Here is a 19,680-nt window from a genome sequence, read left to right on the forward strand (position 1 = left end):
ACAATTGAGTAAACTTCACTTGCTCCACAGATCATAGAGAAGAGAGTGATGTGAAACTAGCAATACAGGGACAACAATAGGCTATCAGCAACTTTCAGCGATATCTAATCAATGTACAACACAATGAGATTCAGGAGAGACATTCAACCAGCCATCATCAATTATAACCACTATGCACCACTTCCCCTTTCCTTCCATCAGTTTTCACAACTCCTAGTTTTGTCAGCGGTGAAGCAACTTCCTCTGCAGGAAACCCAGGGAAAGAACAAAAGCTGTTTGTCATACCACCGTTTCTTGGACTGACTGAGGCGTAAATCTTTGCCTTGTAATGTTTTGATTTTGACAGCCCCGTCTCAGACAATACTTGAATGTTTTAAAATATAGGGCAGTCCTAACAACTTATGCCAGTTGCAGACTTGTTGACTCGTCTAAAAGTAAGAAAACATTGAAAACTTGTCAGAATTTAATCCATAACCAGTGTTGTTAACATTAGTGAACTATTTATGTAAATAGGTCATTTATTTGTGGGTATTTACGAATAGCACTTAAGTATCTGATATAAGTAATTTTCTGGCAAAAATGGAAATACTCAAGTACAAGTAACTCAAAATTTTACTTAAGTGTAGTACTTGAGTAAATGAACTTAGTTACATCCCATCACTGAAAATAATAATAATAACCAACAAGTATTTCTGGTGCCGACTAGTGAGGGTGGCAACGTTTTATCGACTAGTCACCTAATCATGCACACACATCCTAAAATAAAGTAAATGTTGCCCAATCAGGAGTCAGTAGGTCTATTCCATGTCTAACCAGACAGGTTAGACACATAGAAGGCCATGTGGTGCACATACAAGTCACTTACAGGATATGTACTAACAGTAACATTTGCACATGCAGATATGCACACTCGGATCAGTACAGTAAACTTGTTGTGGCAGGTGTAGTGCTAGCAGCTGATAGCAGCACTACTAAGTTACAAAAGATCTCCAAACAGCTCAGTTTTCCATTATTACTTCTTAAATTGATGCATTTTGGCACAGAAGCAAACATTAGAGAACTGTTGTATTTCATGTAGACACTTTCATTGTCTCACACACAATAAGTACTATCAATCACCTGACATTTGGCCTCCACACGTAACATTACATTGCTAAACAATGCAGTGATGAGTCTAGATTAGATCTTGTTTCTGTTCTTGAAAAGGTCAAAAAGTAGTATTTAACAAAAAGGTCACTGTTGACTGTATTTAACCAATGCTGCCTCTGTTGCTGCAACGGCATCTACTTGAAGAGCCGCAAGTTATTATAAACACTTTAAACAAAATCTCTTCAGATAGCTTCAGTTTGATCAGCATGAATTAAGCTCAGATTGACAGTGTCATATCCAACAGACAGGCAGTGAGTAACACTGATGCGATGCATGTAGTGTAGCATGTCTGAATTCAAGATTCTTACCAGTAACTCTCCAACTATCCCAAAGACAACATAGTGCATCCAAGAGAAATCTGCTTCTCCACGTGTTAACAACACGCTCACTGACAGAGACAGTTTACTGGCCAGACCCGACCAACGACTGCCTTCATGTGCCGGTTCACCGGCTGTGACGCCACTCCTCCTTCCACTGTTACAGTAAGCTGAGTGACACTCACTATTAGTCACCTACCTCCCTTGCTCTAGCCACCAGTTCAGCTTCCTATTCCTCCTCCTCCCGCCGCTCCTCCTCCCACTCTCCTCCTCTTCCCCCAAATTAGCCTGAATGCTCCAGTCTGGGGTAACAACAACGAGAGCCCTGTGTCCAGTAGACCCGTCTCCCTCTCGCTCTCTTTTGCTCTAATGTGGAACTCCTCCTTCAGTACTAAAGCAGTGTGGAGCATTTACATACAGCAACACCTACACGTGTGCGTGCTTAAACACCCATAAGCCCTGGAAGCAATTCCTTTTTCCCCTGCAATGTCACTGTGTTTTTAGTTATGTGACAGTGAATCAGCACATTTACTTCTTTAAATGCACTCCCACACACTGTCACCCTGTTGCACGCAAACCTATATGCTTAGATGGCAACACAACAGATAACTAGATTATAGTATACACTAAGGCTATAACTAACTATTATTTTCACTGTCAATTAATCTGCCAGTTATTTTCAGGATTAATCGTTTAGTCCGTAACATGTCAAAACATTGTCCCAAACCCAAAGACTCTTCATTTACTGTCCTAAATGATGAAGAAAAGCAGCAAATCCTTAGATGTGAGAAGCAGGAGCCACCAAAGATTTGACATTTTTGCTTGAAAAATGACTGAATGGTTCATTATTATTAAAATAGTTGACTGAATGATCAATAAGTCATTGCAGCTCTACTATACACAATCATAAGGACAGGAAACAACATCATATTTATTGTCATAGATAATGTGTCCATTTATTACACACTTATACATCATCCTTCCATAACACTATAGTTGTTAACATTTACTGAAAGTTATGGTCACTGCATTCTTAAGAGGTTATTTAATGGGTGTAGGAATTACGCAAACAAAAATCCCAAACTGGATGCATTTTGAAAAACATGCACAGGTAAGGCGACGGCAGAGCGCTGAATCATAGCAGACAGCTCATGACTGACTCAAATGGATCTTAATATATTTTGGAAAAGTCACTGAGACACTACTGATTAGTTATTACAGACGCTTTTAGAACATTTGCACACATTTTTGTAACTTAAATGAATAAAACAATACAGAATATCCCCGATGGATACATCACTGGATGAAATGTCATGAATCACTGAGATGAACAAGCTTGGGGACTACATGTAACAGATTACATAATCATCATCATTTTTTTTTCACAGAAAACAAAACAAAAACGGGAACTGTATTTCGGTAAAGTAACAGAAAAAATGATGTAATTAGATTACAGATACATTCAGTAAAAAGGGGTTAACTAACAGGGTTACACTTTTAAATAAAGAATGATTTTATTATTCGTTATTAAGATTAATTTAAAGCCATCCGTTGATATTTATTTTCTCTGGTCATTATTTGTTTACGTTCGGTGCTGAAGTTATCCAGAAGTAACTGAAAGTAAATCAAGTTACATTACTTTAATATTGCGATACTTGGATTACATCACTTACTATTTTTTTTAAATACATAGTTAGTAACCGGAAGTAACCTTCCCAACCTTACTCATAAACTAGGTTTGTCGCTGTATATTAGAACAAGAACAAAAGCATATTGCGATGATCCTTTTGACAATTAATGATGATGAGTACTTTTCAAAAACTATACTTTGTATCTAAAGCCGGGCTGCAGGACTCTAGTGAGCTGACAGGCTAGTGAGTTCAATTTAAAATTAAACTTCCTATGACAGTTGTTGTTCACAAGAAACAGTAGTCACTTTGTGAATCACTCCACCCTCTCCTCTTCGTCAGGCTTATACACTCATTTTTATGTGTGCACAAGCAAAAACAGACAAACAAACACAGATTACTGTCTCGACATTCTCTATCAAAGAGATACACACATACATTTCTACAACAACAGACAGACAACAGACTAAAGAGACATGAAGACAACTACTTGCTGACATACCTATTAAAGGAGCCTCCTTGTGGTGATATCATGCATAATAGAAGAATATTTTCACTCCCAAACATTTGGAAATGTTGTGCATGTACAGTATGGGTCCAAAATAAGGAGAAATAATTAAGATACAATAATTTAAAAAGTTTGCTTGTTATCTGTTAACCTCTTTAAGAAGTGGCTTCTACCGTTTTTGACCATGAAAAGTGGATTTATCACTGATGTAATCTGTCCTTATTTAAACTTACTGTGAGCTTAACTTATTAAACAACAATACAGAGTGACCAGCTTTAAAATCAATCAGCAAATCAATCTGCATCCGCCTCAGTTTGTCACACATACAGTATGTCCACGCAAACATATTGTCAAGGCCAAATGCTCATGTCCATTACGTGCAGTTGTTTGCTCGATGCATCCTCTGTGTGTGATATGAGTTGTGGTTTTGGTGAGGAGTATTGCCATGTTAATTTTACTCCGTCTCAGGCATTTCTTCCATCCCAATATGTATTATATGCCTGCCATCCTGTATCCCTGAATACAGAGACACAAACACTGGTATCAAAGTGCCACTCAGCTAGTTGTGCCTATCACAACAGAGGAGAACACAGACCACCGTGGTTCAGCAGTGCCTGGCTGACAAGCATCCCTTGTTTGTACACAAAGCAGTCAACAGTGGGCCAGCTCCAGTTCTCATAGTGAACGCAGTGTATTTACTGTGCTATTTTGGTCCTGGGGCAGGACCCCTCCAGGCCCAAAGCTCATTGGTTGGGAAAGCTGTGTTCCTGTCGCGTCAGGCAAATCATAAGGCGTATGTGTAGGAGGAGAAATCATTGACCAAGACAGCTTTGTACTCTTTTGACAATGGCCAATGGAGGAGGCAGGACCCAAAAACACACATGCGCACAAACACATAGGTCCACTTAACAAGCACACAAACAAACACCCAAGACCCTCTTCTGCTTGTCCGCCGGGCAAGCTTCCCTTCGTTTACTCCCTCGGTCACCATGGTTGCAAAGAGGTTGAAAACAAATACAACATTCAAGACCATCGTTTTAGCTCTATTCAAAGTGTTGGGATGACTGTGTTGGTATGTTTGAGTGAAGTTTGACCCAGCTGTAGGTTATCTCTCTGCTAAGTAGGACAAACAGTGCTGTCAATATATAGCAGACAAGTTTTAAGCGGGATCACATGCGATGGGGTCTACAATTCAACCATTTAACCATGGGTTTGCACATAAAACGTCTCAACATTGCAACATTTTGTTAGTGTGATATATATCACATACTGTTGGACTGCAAATATCGATTATTTTCATTGCTGATTAATTTGCTGATTATTTTCATGATTATCTGATTAATCTTTTAGTCTATAAAATGTCAAAAAAATAAAAAGATTTAGAAAATGCTCATCACCCCCGCCCAGAGCCCAAGGTGACATCCCCAAATAGGTTTTTCCATCAACTGATAGATTAAAGGATACATATAAAAACACATCAGTTTTCTCAAACTGTCAAGCGCTGCAGCACTGTTTTCCCCCTCTGTCTGAAACGCTCTGTTTAAGCTCCTGTCTCTTTAAGGCCCCCCTTCCTGAATACCCAGTGTCCTCTGATTGGTCAGCTCACACATGCCTGAGCCAGCAAGGGTAACAACAAGACAACAAGAGAGCAGCTGTGCTAATTCAATTCTTACGTGCCAAACTAGCCGCTAGGAATAAATTATGCAAATGTCTGACTCTGACGAGGCGTTTCAGGAGCTTCTGTTGGACCTTTTTAACTTTCGAGTTCTTTTACATTCACAAGAACCTACTTTTTATCAAACAATGAAGTAAAGTGAAAATAAATGAAAAAATATAATAGATCTCCTTTCATACTAATTGTTGCAGCTCTAATACACTGAATCTGAAGCTATATGATGCTGCCTGAAATAATAAGATTTAATGAAGCTTCACATCAGATGGACTTATTATGGACACACTGCGCATCAGTTCACAGACATGATCTTCTACCTCAGCCTTAAACATGTGGTATCTTTTTATATAAAAGATAAAAATCCTTGGCCACACAATGGTGCGTTTGCAACTTTGTGGTGGTGGTTCAATGTCTATTTGTCAGGACCTGTTTTCTACTGAAATAATATAAATACTTCCTCATTCTGTAAGCGTTACATCATACGACCTGAGATGACCTCATGAGAATTAAGCCTGCTGTCAGTGGTTTAATGACACACATCACCTGCCATCCCTGATGACATTAACCACATAAAGGGAACACTTATTTTCATTCCATGGATGTTTGTTTTGTACCTGGATTTCCAAGAAATACACTAGGATCTAGAGTTGCTGTATTATATGAGTTGCTATGGCTGGATGTCCCAATCACAACGCCACCAGATGTTTATTTATAGAGTACCCTTTTTCTATTAGGAGCACATAAATTAACCGTTACTAATACTGTGTAAACAATACATGGAGTTCTGTGTACTTGTGTGTGTTTTTGTGTGTGATAGAGAAGGAGCAGTGAAAAAACCAGCCAACCAGCCGCACAGCATTTCTTTTTGCATGGATGACAAACAACGTGTAGTTAGATGGAATGGAAAGCATTTGTGAAATGAGTTGTGAGATAAAGTTCACGCACACACACAAAATAAATTCCCAACAAGAGTCATAGAACCAAAACCTGATCTTGACTTTCTTCTACCCATCCCTCCAGCTCTTACTGACTCTTTAACTTCACTCGTTAAGGTGAAAAAGTTGAAGAATTTCAAAGCTAATCACCGTGAGTAAGAAGAATGTGGCTGCCATTGAGCCATCCAGAGAGGAAAGAGAGAATGACAGAGAGAGAGCGAGCGCAGCATTACTAAGAAAGAATTGAAAACACAGGAAGAGTTCAAGGAGGTAAAAAGATTAATCAATACGTTTACAGGAGAACTTTCTCCTGTGTGTATGTCTGTGTGTGTGCACCAGATCAACTTCCATTTTGACCAAATCCAGATCCAAATGCTATGTCTTACATACATACATAGATGCACACACACACAACTTTATACAGTATATTACTGAATTTCCATTACTGATCATTCTGCCACGGACTACACTAACAGAGAGGAGGGAGAGATTATCCAATAACAAATGTCAATAACCTCGGGAAGAGTACAGCATGCTGCTACTAAAACTACTAAAACTGCTGCTGTGGTTGTCAGATTTAGTCATCCCAGCAAATAACAACACAAAAATGAGAGGAGAGCCTGCTATTGATTGAAGAGAGAGCATCCATTCAGATCTGCAGCTCAGATATCACGAATAATCTACAAAGCTTTCACTGCCGATATGATGTTCAACATTGATCAAGGACGGTTTCCTACTGTCATATCTGTGGGGAAAAAAATCATCTGTGCAAGTAAACACAGTAGTCATGCAACACAACAGAAAATGTTGAGCTGATTTTGAAAGTGCAAAAGGTTACATTTCTCTTTTTTCTTCCTCTTTCAGTTCAATAACAGTTGACAAACACGTATATGGCAAAGGTGTTTTCCAACAACAATAAAATATATTTTTCTGTTTTTTTGCATTTGTTTTGGAAGCAAGTGAAAGAGAGACCACAGGATGGATCTCGATGAGTTCATGTATTTAAATGTGATTTTATATGTGATATATGTGATCAGACCCGAGCACAGGCATTAATAATAACTATATAAAAATAGCAGTCTTTTCGCTGATGGTCTCGTTTGCTGTTACAGGTCAGTTATTATCATCAGAGGAATGACGAGACTGTTTCATAAAAGCTTCCTCGTAATCACTTTAACTGGAACTGCCATTTTCCATGGTAACACAAAGCTAGTCCTCCTTCGGGAGACTCAGAGTGAATGCTTATAACACTATTATTATTACTTAGCCTACATAGCTAATGCTAAAAAAATCTTGGAAGTGCTGCTGGTGTATCAGCTATGATGATACTTTGCTACTTCTGCTAGTTCTGCTGAACATCAGAAGTATCACCCACAATCATTTGCTCAATAACCTCCCCAGGAAACTCATAGCTATTTCTGACTGATCAAGATGAAAGATGAAGAGAATTGTTCCCTGTGATGGAGCCTTGTGTGAGCCTGACCAAAGCGAAAGAGGACAGAAAAACTGTCCACCTTAACTGAAAAAGGTAAACACAATAAGAGTTGAAAAGTGAGGTTTGGCAAAACAAAAGCAGATGTTAGATTCGAGATGAGTATATTAGCACGTCATGTCATGAGTCATCGGTGGTTCATAAAAGCTGATTTTGTTCCATGTGACACCTTCAAACTAAACCGAAACTGATCAAAATTGTTGGCGAGCATTAACAGCCTTTCTGTTTTTATTGCCGGTCGTCTTAAAACCACCGGAAAGAACATTAGGAATTATATGGAGCAGAACCAGTTAGAGGAGCCCTGAGGCCAAAATATGAAGAGAGCAGGCTGCAGAGTTCATATGAGCATTTTGTGCAGGGGTTAAATATCAGCAAACACAACATCTATCTTAATATCTTCAATGCTGTTTTGAGCCCTGAAATCCTATATCCAATTTTACAATACACAGCAACAGACAATTTCTTACAAGAAGTGAAACTGCAGGGGAAACAAGTTATTGCTTCATATCATTCATATATTTCACTTGTTTCAAGGAACAAGGAACAAGCTTTTGAGACAATTGCACTGAGATTTGACAAAAGTCTTAGTGTGGGAACAGTAAATCTTATCTGAGAATACAGACTAACAACTTTAAAAGGAGAAAAAATATAACTCTTTGAAATCTGTTGTGGTTTTCTGAGAGCTAAAGTCACACAGAGCTACGACTGCCGACCCCTGCAGTTCACACTAACAAGCACATTTGTCCAAACACACAGGGCAGCTGCAGTGTGTGTGCTCACGGATTCAGCTGAGACACCGCTCTTACAGAGCAAAGAGAAACTGTGCAAGACCATCACTACTGTCTTTCAGACAAAAGAGGACATGAAACAGTGGAGTGGAGATAAGATGAGGAAGTGGAGTCACACATTCAGCACATGCCCCGAAACGTCCCACCCACACTCACCTCTGATGGATCATGGGTCATGTTGTCATAGAGCACATGCCAAGCCGTCATTCCTGTGGTTTAAAAAGTCCGACCGTAAATGACAAACCGATGCGGTAATTTGTTTGGTCTTTTTCTTATTTTTAAGGGAAATCCAGTCCTGCATACAGACAGTTCCTCATTCAGCTTTTCCTGGTCTAGTCGCAAAGAAAACTGTCCAGGTCACGGGTGATCTGTCCATATGGCAAACGGACGAAGCTGTGTTTACACACACCTGATGCTCTTTCACACTAGAGTACATCCACTAAGCCTAGAGAGTGTGCATGTGTGTGTCCACCGCTGCCTCTTTTGTTTACCTGAAGAAAATTAACCCCATCCCCAACACTTACAAGCGGACATGAGTCCAATGAGGCTGAAAATATGACACACACACACACACACTTTTCCCAGACCCACAGCACACAGGATGCAATGCTTCTTTGCAATGCTAATTTGTGCACTTTTGTGACAAAGTGATCAGATATTCACACAAGCCAGGAAAGAGAAATGCTCCAATGCCAGCAGTTTGGTAGATATTAAGATAGTATTTTGAACAGATAAAGTCAAAGTGGTCAACTCTCCTCTGATGTTTCAGTGCTTGTAACTTGAGCCTGTTTGCCTTTGCTGGCCATCTGAGTAGGTTGCCACTGTGCTATTGGAGAGAGTGTGATCAGTCTGTCCAGCATCACTGTTGCTCTACATACTGGCCGCTCACCTCTGACCTTGCTGACAGTGACCTCATGGCTCAGTATGTTAACTAACCCCTGACCTTTCATACTGGGTGCACTCCATAACCCCACTGTCTCCCCTACGCTGCACACACACACTTGTTTTGTACGTATGTGTGCACTGATTGTGAAAATCTGGGCAGATGTTTAAAATAACAATTTGGCCAATAGCTTATGTCAATATGTTTTTTTGTTGTTGTTTTTATTTGGTCTCGAACTGCAGAATTCATTCTTATGTGCCAAACTAGTTGCTAAGAAGAAGAATTTATGAATGTATGACATGGTGACGTAGTGTGATGTCAAGAAGTGACAGAATTAAAGGTGGGAAAAAGCTGAAAAAGCATGATTGGTCTCCTTTAATATGACCTTCTTTCTCTTGAAAAAGGTTTTTTTTTTTTTTTTTTTTGTTAAAGTAACTGCTTCAAAGGCCGTTTTAGCCTGCTATACAACTACCTCATGAATGCGGCACACAAAATTGATGTAATACATCAAATAAACATTGTCCACTGCTGTTGGTGAGTGTCATCATATTTGCTGATAGGCCGATTGCGCTTCACAAAGCGAATGTTGGCCAATACCAACGTTTGACCAGTAAATCGCTGCATCCTCATTGTTGGCAAAAGCCTAAACTGCTACACTGACACCTTGCATTTATTTTCCTCCTATAGAACTACTTATATCTAACCCTAAACATATCATACCATGCTCATTTTCAGGTTCACACAAAATGTTGACATGTTTTAATGTTGAAAAAATACATTATTTTTCTCATACTGTCCATTGTTGGAGCACCTTTATTCACTCTCTGTCTAAACGCTCCGTTTTAGCTCTAGTCTCTTTAAGGCTTCCCTCCTGAAAAGCTCAATCTGCTCTGATTGGTCAGCTCTCAAAGGCCTGGGCAGACATTGCACACCATGTTTCCATATCAGCTCTGCCGGTGTTGCTGAAGAAATGGCTGAGGGCAGTGATTGTATAGGTGTGACATCAGAACCTTACAAAGGTCCTGAAAGCTCGTTTGAAGGCACAAATTCTGAACATGGGCTGTGTGCATATCTGTGGATTAGAGCCCAACTGATACTTGTTTTTTGGGGGTCAATGCCAATACCAATATTTGGAAGTCAAGGAATTCAAATATCGATATATTGGCCAATAAATACACATTTCTTGCCATTATCCCTCAAATATTTTTATCAAACACAAAGGTATGTAATGGAGGCAAGATATTTTACAGTTTAACAACAAACTTTATTGTCTGAAATGACACTAGTGCACTTAAACAGGAAACTTACTGTGAATTTAATAATCATAAATTACCCCAAGCATCTTTATTCCTGCATTATAATCTCTGTTTTGATACATTCACAGTAGTTATATAGCACCTAGGCCTGCTTTATAATCAAAAGAAGACATGGAAATCTCCCTTTCGGGACCTTCAAAGCCTCTCACCCCACAGGATACTGTGTGAAATAGCAGGCAGCTGAAATCTACAACAATGCTTGATTTTGACTACTTCAGAAACATTCTTAGAGACATTATATAAACACATCACGAGGCACGTTATAAAATTACAATACAATAATTAAATAAAATTGGTTTATTGATATGTGGTAGCACTGCATTACTGCAGCTACGGCTAAACTATGTGCCAATGTTGCTCCACAGCAGCTCTCTCCTTTTGATCTGGTTACACAACGGAAATGTTTTCTTTCATTCATGGATTCACAGAAATGAAGAGAAGGAAGATGAAGATGGTGACAGAGAGACAGACCAAACAGAAACAGTGGTAGAGCAGTCTTGTGTGTTTCCAGGAGAACAGTAATTCAGGTTCAACCTATGATGACATAACTGGTGTTAAACTAGCTCAAGTGCAACAACAACTGTTATGTGGAGGATACTCACTCCTGTAGTGCCCATATCAACAAAACATTCACGGAGTGTTTTAATATCAAGGTCTTATTTCCTCAGACCTGAAGCTGGACATGCTTCCATGCATGTGAATGCACATCTGTGTGTCTTAGTATTAGTTAGCAAAAAAGAGGTGGAAGTTCTCAAGTCCTCAAATATCATATTTCTGTAGTTTTCAGACAAACTACACCAAAGAAACCCAAACTGTCAGTGTGTGATCCACTGACCTCAGACATCTGTGCCACTTCCCTGCAAAACTAATTTTACTGGAAGCGACTGAAGGCAAAGCAGAATCAAAAGCAACACCTCACCTTACATTTCTACCCATCCACAATCATTGAAAAAGATTATTAATCGCTGATTGTTTAAATGTTCTTTCCTGTGGTTTCCTGTGGTTGCTGTTCCTACTACATAGTGATTTGTGACACAACTTGGTCACCACTGGATTAGTGCTGATATCAATAACTAAAGGGAAATTTCTTCGTAATGCACTAAGAATGAAAGTAGACAAGTCATGATATAAGCAGAAGCTTGAGAAAAGTACTCAGAGCTATCAGACCTACTGACACCTTTCTGCTCCGACCTTTGAACCTTATTGTGTTGTCTGGAGAATGGTTTGGATGATCACAGCGGCCAGGTGGAGAGGTCACGGAGCACCGTCTAATGTCAACCACCTGGTGTGATGTACTGCCGCTTACATACTCTAACGACACATGCAGGTCAGCCTGCAGGCTTCAGACAGGCTAGCCGTGGAGGCTATAAAGTTAGACCTTAACTGCGGTAGGAGTTTAGACGAACAGGTTTACATGTTTTAATGTAAGAAAAAAAAAACACCTTAGTTTTCTCATGCTGTCCAGTGCTGCAGCACTGAATTCCTACTCTGTCTGAAAAACTCTGTTTTAGCTCCTGTCTCTTTGGAAATGGAAATCTGTTCAGTAGATTTTGTGTAATCCTGCTAACAAAACCAACAGATATGGAAGAAAGCATAACGTCCTCCAGATAAATCCCAGATATATGTCAAATGTCATTACTGGAAATAAACATAAACAATGCATCAGGCGTGATAAATTGTACCCTGTGTTCACCATGCACACACACTAATAATAAACACATGGTATGTAATCAAAGCCCAGACTGCAGAGGGGACAGAGGAGGCGAAAATAGTCGCTGTTGCCTTCATTATTTGTGTGTTTGCACCGTGCAAATCTTTCTAGCAAAGCACTTGAATACGCAGCAGAGCATTGCGGTCTGTACAGTTTACAGTCACAGCTTATACATAGCAGCATACCCCGGGGCTGAGGTGTTGTTACTGATACCGGCCTGGCTGCTGCTTATAAATGGCAAGAGGGGCAGGAGACACTCACTGATGACAGTAAAGGGGGGAAAGTGGTCCCAGAGTGGTGCCAGTCCTAATTTCACTGCTATTTTATTTCATATTATTATATTATTTTCCATATGTTTGTGAAAAAAAAGTCAACTCACTCTTACATTTCTGAGAAAATAAACCTGAAAATAGCACGTAGGGTGGTTTTGTTTGTCTGTTTTATTCTTTATGGTTTATGTGCTCATGAATGCTTCAGTCTTTCCACTCAGATTCATAACAACATTATCATGAGCTGGAGACAAAATCTTAAAGTGCACTGTGATTTGTAGTTCTTGCAGCCTGGTGTAAACTTGTGATAAAGCATGTCTGTAAGCATGCACCTCCACAATGCAGATGTACTCATTTGTATTTTGCAATGATTACACTTACAGGTACCAGCCAGTGTTGCCTTTAATTACCAAAATGCCACATAATAAGTTGGCCACTTCTCATTTCACAACTGAGTGAATCACAAGACTTTGGGCGAGAAACACGCACTTATAAATGCACACTCGCAGTGTTTCCAGAGGTGGTGGTGTTGTAGCAGAGGCTAAATATCACTTACCCGATCTGAAGGTCAGGCAGAACGTGGTAGTCAGGTTCAGGAAAAGTGCGTGCCCACTTCTCTTGCGCGCTCTGATAAAAACCAAACCAGAAGAAGGAAAAAAAAGTCGAGTTTAAAAGAACAACAACTGTCGGTGGTTTTCAGTTTCTGTGTATTTCCACAGACCGCTGCGGTGTGTACAACCCCGCACTTCGCAAGGCTAATTTGTTTTCGTTATGACCGTCGAGATGTTGTCACAACTCCGAGCGTCCGCGGTCACCTGTGCCCCCACCAATGGCACAGCGCACAAGGGGCTTATGGGAAATGTAGTGTTCTCACATCCTCGAAAGGCTGTGCGATATTTTGAGACGATGACGTGCTGCCTGTTGACCGCGGAGACTTTTTTTTAAGAGGTCCTCTAACTTGAGCCAGAACTCTTCCAAAAACAACAAGACTATCGTTTTCCATATCTATAATGAGACGCCTCTCTGTCTACTTCTGAACTGTGGCTTCAAGTTTACATATTTATGTCATATTTATTTATATTTATTTAGTTTAGTTTATATTGTTTCCATGTTGTTTTGTACACAACTCATCAATTTGATCCTTAAATTTAAATTCCTAGCTCAGTCACAATGTAAAAATATATGTATGTATATATATGTATATATATCAGCGGAAACTGTTTTAATGAGGTGGCCTGGTATTTTTGAGGCCCTGGTTTGAGTTATGTAATAGCTAGTTTGAACAGGTGGTCCTCAAATTGTGTTCAACTTCAACTCAAAGCATAGGGCTCAAATACGTTTATCCATGTTTCATTCACAAACTGTGTTTAATAATACACTGATACTGCACATAAGGGTACATCTCTTATTATAAAACACCTAATGTCTGACAGCTGTACAGCATGTGAGGCTGTTAGATGTTCAATCTGTTTGTGTCACTGGTCAGACACACCAAAAGCATTAGAAGCATCCGTACATACATATATAGATGTATGAAGGAGGGTCTTGTATCATCCAGTGACAGAGAAAGCTAACCTCAGCAATGTGGTGCATGAATAGAAGATTGTTCTATACCCAGTATGGCCACAAGGGGGAAGCAACGTAGAAAATAAAAATGTAAAAAAAAAAAAAGAAAGAAAGAAAAAAGACTGGAAGCATTTTGAATGGGCAGTTTCAGGTTTAATTTCAGTGCAGTAAGTTTATGTATCAATGCAACTCTTGTCTGATAAAACTACACCACCAACTAAAACAATCAAATGCTGCAACCAGGACATCCAGCTGACTTCTGCTATTGAGTACAACCAACAACAAACTTTATTTTTTCTAGAAGTTTAAATTAAATCTGGGTAGTTTTTTTTCCATTTACAATACATGTATATGTGCAAATCAATTCAGGTTAAATTATTATCCAAATTATTATTTTGGATGCGTCTGATTGGTGGGTAAATGAATATCCGTCATAATCAAGCATGTGATTGGTATGATTCAACTCACATTCATTACTCATCAGACTGACAACTTAAAACACTTTGAGCCATTCAAAGTTGAGTGCGAGATTCCACAGGAGGCAGTAGGGGGTACATAGTGCTCAACATGACACAATCAACACATTTTTTTTAGCCAAGAAACACCAGGAAAGAAAAGAAACACTGCCCAAATCAGCAGGTGAGTGGATGACATCTGAGGTAATTCATCTCTTTGGCCCCTTCAGTATAGAGCAATGTTATTAATATTCACATAATACTTAAGTGAGGCTGCTTTGAAATAAATACATCAAGAAGAAAGAATAATAATGGATTCTGTTGATGCAACACTGTCAAAATCAAACCAATGCAAAATCAAGATATTTCAGTCTACATTTTCAAGTGAACATAAAATCAAACCAAAGGAGGACAGTACCAATGTTCCACCCTGTTAATCCTCTAATAACATGTAGGTTCAACATGCATCAACGTCTTCCATGTAAAATAACAGCAGACTTTTGAATCCATTTATGCAGCTGAAAATGCACACGATCCTCTCTGCCAAGTCTGTAGAGCTGACCTGATACATCACATTTATCATCTATCAACTATTCTCCATATTGTGAGACACTGTTTACTTTGTCTGAGATCACTACGCAAAAAATCTAGTTTAACAATTGTTAAAAAATAAAACATTTTCAAAAATTCTTGTCATCTCAAACTCATTTTAGTCTTGACCTTCTATTCTGATCTGATGATAGCACTTCATGTATAAACAGCTACTGATGACTGTTATGACATTTATTTTATTTCTATATTGCCCAGCCCTACTTCTCCATGTTAAAAAAAAAAAAAAAAAAAAAGGAACTGCTGAAGATGCAGATTGCTGAAAGAGTAGAGTGACTGCCATTGTCACTATGTGGATATGGCAGATTTGTATACATAGATGATAAGCCCAATCTCCCCAAGAATAATGTTCATACTGGACCATTCTGCAGTACGTGATCTACATACATTGCAACTGCAGGAAGAACTATGATGTTGAGGGTGTGGAGTAGAGATGGTGGATAGGCATGCAACATGTTTGATTTTGACACCATAAGATGAGGTTCACATCGCATCTCAGTGTTGATCTTTTTTACCACCCAACATGACAATCAAAATGTCCAAAACTTTGTCATTAAACATAATCCAGGGTTCTGCAGACTCATCCACTATCATATTTGTGTTTGGTGAGTAGGATGAGACAACAGCAGGGTTCTGCTGTCGTATCAACTGAAGGGGTAGGACTCCTATGTGTCGGGTGAAGAGGGGTACTGTGGATGCCACCAGTCCATGATCCGCACACTCTGTACGGGATCCAACACCACCAGGGTGCCGCCCTGATCTCCCCTCTTCTTTCCCCGTTGGAGCGGTGAGTCATGGAAAAGCAGACGAACACGGTGGTGGCGCATGTCTGTGCTGACGTTGATTGTGAACTGCAACAAAGACAGAAACAGAACATTTCGGATTAGGAGAAGACTTCACCATGTTCATTTTTGCATTAGTTCGTGGTCAAAATGGTAATTTAATCTTTGGTGCAGAAATAAGATAAAACACACTATTGGCAAAGATAATGAAATACATTAGTTGGCATATCTTTCACAAACATGTTGCTAGTAGTTGCTGACTCTGTCTTTATTCATTGTGAGTTTTTATGTTGTTGTGACAAACACCTACAAACTATGATAGGTTATAGCATCATAGGTGTCGCCCCAACCCCAACCCAACTTCCTAAATGAGCCTATCACTACAACTTCCCCATGTTCTCATAAGTCCACCCCCTTACCAGTCTCTTGCCTTGTCCAAACCCATTTTAAGCCCCTCAAAAAACTGGACATGGCCTGCCAGTTCCTATCAAACCAAAGGTTCCTTTCATTTATTAAATCTAAGAGGAAGCCTACAGTGAATAGCTAGCAGACAAGAGCTGCTTTGTTTGATCAAAATATACGACATCACTTTGAAAGTCTCTAAACCTTCTTCTGGCCACTGACACTTTGCAGCGTCCTCCAGATCTGAGCACTACCTTGACACAGCCGACACCAACTGAACATATAAAGCATTTTGTGGGAATCACTTCTCTCTGTATAAATAGTTTTTGCCTTATCATAAAAACAGTTTTCTACTAAAATAAGAAGCTCTACATAATCTTTGTCAGCACTAAACTGTGGTGTTCTCAGGGACTGACAACAGAGTTGAAGATCACAAAATAGAACCACACCGTCTCTCATTCAGTAACTACAGTTATTTTCACTTGTAAAAACTGTCTTAATGAAGTATTTTACATTTAAAAATGTTAATGCTTGACATCACCTGAAATTAACTTTCATCCTATAGCTGAAAAAAACTTTAGGGTGAGAGTTAAAAGAACAGTCTGTGCTCTCTATCATAAAACACAGTAGCCAAGATTCTCCAAAACACAGAGTTACTAACCAGGGCCAGCGTCATGCCCATGACCACAGGGGTGTAGATGTAGTTGAGGGTGGTGACCTGAAGCATGTAGCAGTCAGAGTCTGGGTTTGAGTGGACATCTTCGTATTGTCTGGGCGCACACAAGGATTTGGCACAACCATTCTTACTGTGTCCCTGCTTTGGATGTAGATGATCACAGAAATACACAAAAATAAATGGCAGCAAAGACGAAAGGTTATCATTTTAGTGTGGCTGGTTTTAAACAACGGCTTTTTACCTGCTTTAACAACTTGAAGTTGAACTCCCACAATGCCTCTGGACGAGTCCCTGAACAGGGCACCTTTCGGAACCAGGCCAGTAAACACTGCAAAAGATAAACTTTTAGCACATAAAACAGACACATTCACACAAGGCTTGCCGCAGTATACAAGTATCACGTTATACCAAAATATTAAGCCATGAGGGCATTTCTATGAAATTGTCTCTTTGTTACAAGTCAATCACATGCGATACTAACAGATCAACAAACAAAATAAAGAAAAACTTTAGCTCCACATCCATATAGTAAGGTGACTGCCGACACATCTGTTAATTTACCTTTGAGTTGAGCAAGGTTGTGGGCGTGGATTCTGGCAGGGCAGGAATTTTTGAGACACGCAAGTCAAACGGCTCATACAAATGGAAAAGGGAGCGAATCACACGAGCCCGTAAACAACGCATCCTGACAATAGAGTCAGGTTGCAGACGAAATGGCAGGTCAGTATCAATCCTGTAGTGTCTGTGAAGGAGAGACAAATGGTGGGAGGACGAAAAAATAAATTAATTATAGAAAAGGTCAGTTTACTCTATTACATTGCTTATTTACTGGAGCACATTGAAGGCATTTTATCAGGTAATACACACAGCTAACAATGGATATGGTCCTTCATTTGAAACTGAATCATGTATGATAGTTTCCATTGTTTAAGACACGGGCACAAGTTTGATTCCAAGCTGCAGTGCCTTTAGCTTTGAAACGTTCACTGGGTCAGTTAGAAAATCAGCTTTAGACAGAATACACCAATCAAGTGAAATCCATCAAAATTGCGTTCCATTCACAGTTTTAAACGGGGCCTTGAGGACTTTACAATAACATCACATATATCCAAAAACACTGGGTGGAGAAAGTTCTACACTTTCTCCAACTGCACACCATTAATCAATAAAGCCACCTCACCTTCTGTAGAGCCTGGTCCAAAAAGCTGCAGTGCATGTGACTGTCCAGGCATTTCTACAGATCAGAGCAAATCTGCACACATCCTCAGGTCGAATGTAGGAGGCGAGCACTTCCCAAATATCCACTGGATACTCGTACCCATCACTGCTCTCACTGCTTTCTGTGGAGACAACATTCAAACGTCCTGTAAGTTAACATGCTGGTAAGGTGGTTGTACTCCCCCATGCATAGCTTGTTCCTCTATATGCATATACCCTTTCTCCTCTTGTGTTTCTTCTTGCGGGCTGCTTTAGTATCATTTTCTCCATCTTCTTCAGGGTCTAGCTCATCACTGCTTTCCAAAGCATCTTCTTGGACACTCCCTGCAGATGAGAGGACCTCCTCCACCGCTCCCTGAGATGCTTCCAGGCCGCAGAGTAATTTTACTGAGACACACAATGTTAAGATAAGCACTTGGATCACCTTTCCAGACAAGGCAAGTGACACTGCAATCTCAGATCATTAGTATACCTACAAAAATGTCATCACAAGTTACCTTCTTTTTCAACTGCATTTGCAACAGCCTTTTTCACCCTCCCTGACTTCACAACGGCTGGGTCGGCGTCAGCATAATCAGCAACAGTGACTAGAAAAAAGATGCACGACTCCTCTGTTATATGACTTTAACGTTACATTCATCTGCCTTTTAGCTCTTGCTAATACCAGAAAACACACACTTAGGCGACCGCAACAAGGCCTCACTTTTAATATACTGTCGTATAACATGTCAATCAAAAAATGTATAAGCAAAGTTGTAAGTTCAAAGGGTAAAGTACATCATTTGAACCTGACTACACAGTGCTAACAGTGGGCGGGATAGCTTGCTAGCTGATGTAACGTAACCTACGTTATATTACCTGATTCCGAACAAACGTCCCCGGCCTTAAATTTCAGCCGTTTTCGGTTCCCTTTCTTGGGCATGTCGACACCAATGATCTGTGGAAGCTTAACGGGCCTGTGGGTCCTGCCATGTCTCTATGGCAAGCGGCGGTAGAGAGAAAGAAGGGAAAATGAGAGAGAAATTGAAAAATGTTCCGCCAGGATCTTCAGCCATCATGGAATGACGTAACGAGGCAAGTCACGCGAGAGTATCGTTGTTGCTGTGTTCACCTCTGCTGCTGCACTGCCATCTGTCGGTGACTGCAAGCAGTTCAAGGATGTGCGACCAGATGTGTAGAAAAGTGTCTGTCCCATTGTTTTACCTGCCAATTAAGACTGTCCTTAATTGAGTGATATGTTTTTCTTATTTATTTGATATTGTTGTTCATGCCAAAATTAAAAATGTCTGTCTCAAATACTGTCT

At 39.8% G+C, this 19,680-nt stretch overlaps 2 protein-coding genes across 6 annotated transcripts in view; both read right to left on the reverse strand.

Moving 5' to 3' along the window:
• tfeb (transcription factor EB) overlaps nucleotides 1-13,464 on the reverse strand; it is a 36,595-nt gene extending 23,131 nt beyond the window's left edge. For all 4 annotated transcript variants that reach the window (XM_073469003.1, XM_073469001.1, XM_073469002.1 and 1 more), the window contains exon 1: nucleotides 13,225-13,464. The gene's annotated coding sequence lies outside the window, so the exon portion shown is untranslated. The remainder of the gene's footprint in view (nucleotides 1-13,224) is intronic.
• A 901-nt stretch (nucleotides 13,465-14,365) lies between these two features.
• tmem183a (transmembrane protein 183A) lies at nucleotides 14,366-19,439 on the reverse strand. 2 transcript variants are annotated; one of them, XM_073468202.1, is made up of 8 exons: nucleotides 19,235-19,439; nucleotides 18,874-18,963; nucleotides 18,593-18,763; nucleotides 18,339-18,498; nucleotides 17,720-17,900; nucleotides 17,400-17,486; nucleotides 17,144-17,299; nucleotides 14,366-16,149 (listed from the first exon to the last, which is right to left on the reverse strand). In XM_073468202.1, the coding sequence occupies exons 1-8, from the start codon at nucleotides 19,296-19,298 to the stop codon at nucleotides 15,964-15,966; spliced, it is 1,095 nt and encodes a 364-aa protein (XP_073324303.1). In that variant the 5' UTR covers nucleotides 19,299-19,439; the 3' UTR covers nucleotides 14,366-15,963. The 2 variants fall into 2 exon arrangements, with proteins under 2 accessions (XP_073324303.1, XP_073324304.1); XM_073468203.1 differs by having other exon boundaries at nucleotides 15,877-16,149; nucleotides 17,144-17,296; nucleotides 19,235-19,383.
• Nucleotides 19,440-19,680: the final 241 nt, after the last annotated feature.

Source organism: Pagrus major, chromosome 6 (assembly GCF_040436345.1).
Source record: "Pagrus major chromosome 6, Pma_NU_1.0".
NCBI lineage: Eukaryota > Metazoa > Chordata > Actinopteri > Spariformes > Sparidae > Pagrus > Pagrus major.

Excerpts from the sequence above, each read along its gene's own strand:
- tmem183a (XM_073468202.1), bottom strand. The coding sequence starts at position 19,298 with ATGCCCAAGAAAGGGAACCGAAAACGGCTGAAATTTAAGGCCGGGGAC. Across the intron at positions 18,964-19,234 it reads GGACGTTTGTTCGGAATCAG|TCACTGTTGCTGATTATGCT; the intron begins GTAATATAACGT and ends TCTTTTTTCTAG. Across the intron at positions 17,901-18,338 it reads TGGACCAGGCTCTACAGAAG|ACACTACAGGATTGATACTG; the intron begins GTGAGGTGGCTT and ends TCTCCTTCACAG.